The sequence below is a fragment of the Apis dorsata genome, unplaced genomic scaffold (genome assembly GCF_000469605.1).
Source record: "Apis dorsata unplaced genomic scaffold, Apis dorsata 1.3 scaffold_104, whole genome shotgun sequence".
NCBI classification, from domain to species: domain Eukaryota; kingdom Metazoa; phylum Arthropoda; class Insecta; order Hymenoptera; family Apidae; genus Apis; species Apis dorsata.
The window spans coordinates 299,312-303,943 of NW_006263402.1; the positions used below are offsets into that span (position 1 = coordinate 299,312).

The 4,632-nt window shown below is 32.6% G+C and overlaps 1 protein-coding gene across 2 annotated transcripts in view; it reads right to left on the reverse strand.

Moving 5' to 3' along the window:
* LOC102678491 (mediator of RNA polymerase II transcription subunit 12) overlaps positions 1-4,632 on the reverse strand; it is a 94,599-nt gene that overhangs the window by 70,314 nt on the left and 19,653 nt on the right. For both annotated transcript variants that reach the window (XM_031508832.1, XM_031508831.1), the window contains exon 2: positions 32-287. In XM_031508832.1, coding sequence (XP_031364692.1) covers positions 32-262 — 231 coding nt within the window. In that variant the 5' untranslated portion in view covers positions 263-287. The remainder of the gene's footprint in view (positions 1-31; positions 288-4,632) is intronic.

Here is a 4,632-nt window from a genome sequence, read left to right on the forward strand (position 1 = left end):
CCGTATTATCGTAAAAAAAGATTTATCTTACCTGAACGGCGCTGTTGAGGAAACAGTTGTTTTGACCAGGTCCATTGAGCAATCCTTTAGTGCTGGTGAAACTGGTATTATGATCATTGGACGATGATTTCTGCGCGGACTGGATCTGTCCGTTTGACTGACTTCCATGGATCTGATGGCACTGCGTCGATTGCAAATATCCAGTATAATCCACGGTGTCCTGGGATGCAGCTGGCTGCTGTAACCCCATGATGGAAGCCATCCTCGGTCAGCTACGTCTGTGTCATCTGCGCGAAGGAGAAATTGAAATTTCAAATTTGGTCGAATATCTGTCAAATATCTCTTACAATTATCTCAATTTTTTAATTATCTAATATTGACGACGTTCCTTCAAATTCGTTTTTTCAAAAATTTTGAGAAAATTTAAGATTTATCGTCCAATTTTAAATTTTAAATTATAATTCACTCAAAGAGTTTTCAAATTTAATTCAGATCTAAAATTCTATATTAATCTCTTGTGAAATATAATTAAAATATTTCTTAACTCTGGTTTATAATTAATATGATCGAATTTGCGAAATATAGAAGATAATCTTCCGAATCCCAAGGAATTCCCATTTTCGTAGTAACGTTTTGTTTTAAGTGGAGAAAATATTTTTTACATCTCCCGGTAGAATATAGGTAATTGCAGAGTAGAGAATGAGAGACTCATAAAACTATGGTCATACGGAAGTCTACTTGCATACATAATCGTGGAACAAATTTTGCGGAAATAATAAAGGAGACAACATGATCCTTTATAGGCAATTCTCTTGGACAAATTAAATAAATTGCGGAAAAATGTGCGAAAGGGAAATAATTCTGCGTAAATATTATTCCAAGATTAAAAATCAATATTTAACTCGCCAAATGCGAAGATATACGATATAATATACCACTAATATATTTTTAATATTGGAAATTATTAAATTCTATATTTTACTTAAAGAAAAAAATCAATTGCAATATATTAATTAAGTGTTAAGAAAATATAGTAATAATAGCAACGACAAAATTATTCTACGTAGATATTATTCCAAGATTAAAAATCAATATTTAACTCGCCAAATACGAAGATTCACGATATAATATATTAATATATTTTTAATATTGGAAATTATTAAATTCCATATTTTATTGAAAGAAAAAAAATTAGTTGCAAGTATTAATTGTGTCAAGAAAGTAATAATGGCAATGACAAAGTTATTATTTATTACGAATTCAATTCAATACCTTTCATCATACGCACCGAGTATATTACAAGTGGAATGTGATAGCGCGGCGAACAGTAGCGTAACGCATCGCGTATCAAGCGATTGTAACAATACCAAGAAATCGTGTTCAACGAATCAATGAACGTCGAATCGATATTCATCGCCATTCTCGTTGCACCCCAATGTTCTGTCTGACGGAATGTGGCCTCGATCGAGAATCTTCAAGGAAAACTGTGTAGCGAGAGTGAGGTTCTGATTGATCGTAAGTAAGAATAATTCATCGAAGACGTTCTTTTTTCTTTTTTTCTATTCTTTTCTTTTTTTCTAGCGCGAGTCAAAATCATCGATTAAAAAATGGGATCGAATCAAAATACCAAGTTTATAGAATTTTCCTTGAATTACTTCCATAGAATAAATTCTCAGCTGATAAAATTTCAAAAGTTTGAAAAGTTTGAAGGATTTATTTTAATCAGATGAATTAAAACAGTTTAAAAAAAAAAAAAAAAGAAAACTCTAAAGTACAGAAAAATTATCTTTCAAATAATCGAACTTCTTATAAAGTTCCCTTCATTCCCTCAGAAAATATATCTGTTTATTAAATGGGACAAATCAACGATGATGTTTTAACATTTAACCCAACAATTGTTATTCCATCCTACGTACAAATCTCCAGACGTATAAAAATTCTGGTCAAATAGCGAAGAAAAAGCGGGATCCCACTTTTGCTTAGCAAGATTCACACGGGATGGTGTGGTAACGGTAAACACACTGGTATCGACTCTGGTAATTTGTTCACACTCTCTATCGCGTCCTATTTTTACCCATGAACGAGCAATATTACCTTACGTTCCTTCTGTCACCGTTATGTTATATATTAATTTGAATTGCGTAGAGAAACCGGAGTCAATGGAATCGTCGTTTGAAGAAACAGGATGCAGGATGTAAACACTTACACTTTCCCCCGAGTGCATTAATGAAACGAGGTACGATTTATTATTACCTTAATCGAGTGCTCGTTCGTTTCTTTCTGCTTGTTAATAATTCCAGTTTGGCAAACCTTGAAATTGGAGATCGTTAAATTCGATTGCATACATACGTACGTACATACATTCGAGTGGAAAAAAATTTTGTGAGATTGCAAAATCGTGAAAATTGTGGGTTTATAGAGATTCAGATTGCGTGCAAGCGTGAGCGTGAAATCGATTAAAAATCGATTGTAGTCACAGTACCGTTAAAATTACGTTGTTGGTTGGAACACGTGATGCACAAGGTGTCTATTTTTAACTGCCGATGTCGATTTGAAATGATGAAAATTTTTAGAGCAACGGAGGAAATTTATTTTTATTTACTCGAAAAGTTGGCCAATTTTCTGACGTTTCCTCTTTTTAAATCCAAAAAGAAAAGCACAGAAATATTTCAGTTTCGATGAATCAAAAATAGGCTTCTTCCATGCACACGATCTCTTTTTCCTGGAGATTCGGAAATAAACTTCAACGCGTTGGTTATATATTTTCGACAGCTAAGACTTGCATGGCGTATGATTAAGTCGAACAAAATTTTTTTTATGATAATAATATCAAATGATAAATTTCATTATACTAATGAAAATAAAATGTTACAAATGTATTCAAGTTATAATATATCGAACTGAAATAAATAATAATATCCTACGAATAAAATTTATCTATATGATTAAACACACAAGGTGTCAAAAGAAAATCCATTACCAGAGGAACTGATCATAAAGTTAATTCAAGTTAATCGAGCACTTCATTTGTAAAATCATATACCATTTTCAAAAAGAATTCCATCTTATCCATTCACAACTCTGATTATGTTCAAAAATATTCAAAAATAAATAAAAAATCCTTTTCACAATACCCATAAACAGGAAGACAAAAGATATTCTATCCACGTTTCCAAAGGAAAAAAGAAAAAAAAAAATCACGTATACAGGCGAATCCTAAGTAAAAGCGAATCCTAAGTAAATTTTAACTGAAATCCCTTTGGCAAAATTCATGGACGAAAAGAAAAACGATGGTCGTGATTTCTTCTCTAAAGAAAAGAGAAATGAAAAAGGAGGTAGAAAAGTAAAATGCTGAGAAAAGATGATACGTATCGGTACGTGGAGGAGGCAGAAAGAGAGCGGCTGGACCGGCATAACCCGACACGCTAAATGGTACGGCTGAGTGGTCGGCGTTAATTTCGAGGGGCCAAGAAAAGTGGTTGGAGGGACTACGTGCTCGAGTGGTAACCTGGCTTTCGCTGTCTTCGTGGTCGCTTTCAGGGTTCGGTAACAATGCGACCACGATATTTTTCGCTTGTCAAAAGCAGACGCGAGCTAACGTAGGAAACTCGATACGCGTTATGTTTATACGTGCGAGTAAATTTTTAGAGAGGAAGAATATTTCTACAATGCGCTACGTATGTTGGTCGAGAGAAGAAATGTCAAATGGTGGGAAATTGGAAATGGATTCAGGTCAATCGAACGATATTACGCGTTGTATACTGGCTCGTGGACTTTTTCCTTCGTCACTTGTGCTTGTAATTCGCTCGGTGATGGAGAATCGAATTGGAGGTGTAACGAATGGATGAATAATTTGCGTTGGAGGTGGAGGACAGATTGAAGGTGTAAGTTGTGATGCGAATAATTCTGAAATACTGACTGATGAGTAAACTGAAAAAGTTTTGCAATTTATTATTAATATCATTGGAATTATATCTTTTTTTCATAAAATAATATGGGATAATTTAAAGAAATATAAGAGAAAGAAATATAATATTCGAGGGATGATTTAAAAAAAAATTATAAAAATTTATCGAATTTTTTTCAAACAATTCTTCAGATTCGATTTATAAATGGAATTTAATAACACTTTAGCTAATTGTCAGATTTTTTTAATCATGAAAAACAGCAGGGATATATTAAAAATTATATATATCAATTTTTATTCTCACACGAATTCTCATTATGATTCTCAGATTTAATTTTAGATTGTGCTATCAATGCGAAATATCGTGTTACACATGTTCAACTCTTGCGAATATGTGCGAAATATATATCTTTTTTATCTATTATGTAGTATATTTTATAAATTTAAATAATTTTCAATCACATAGTTCCTTATGGATATATAGTATAAATACATATATGTGTACATATGGATACTTTATTTGTGATAAATGAACAAAAATCTCATACAAATATTGACGTTCCAATTTATCCTAAAAATTAGATCTGGATGCATGCCAATGTGATGTATTATCTTGTAAATATTGATATGTTTGATGTAAAAAAAAATTAAATAAAAAGTAATTTCCGGTACCGGGAATCGAACCCGAGCCTCCTGGGTGAGAGCCAGGTATCCTAGCCACTAGA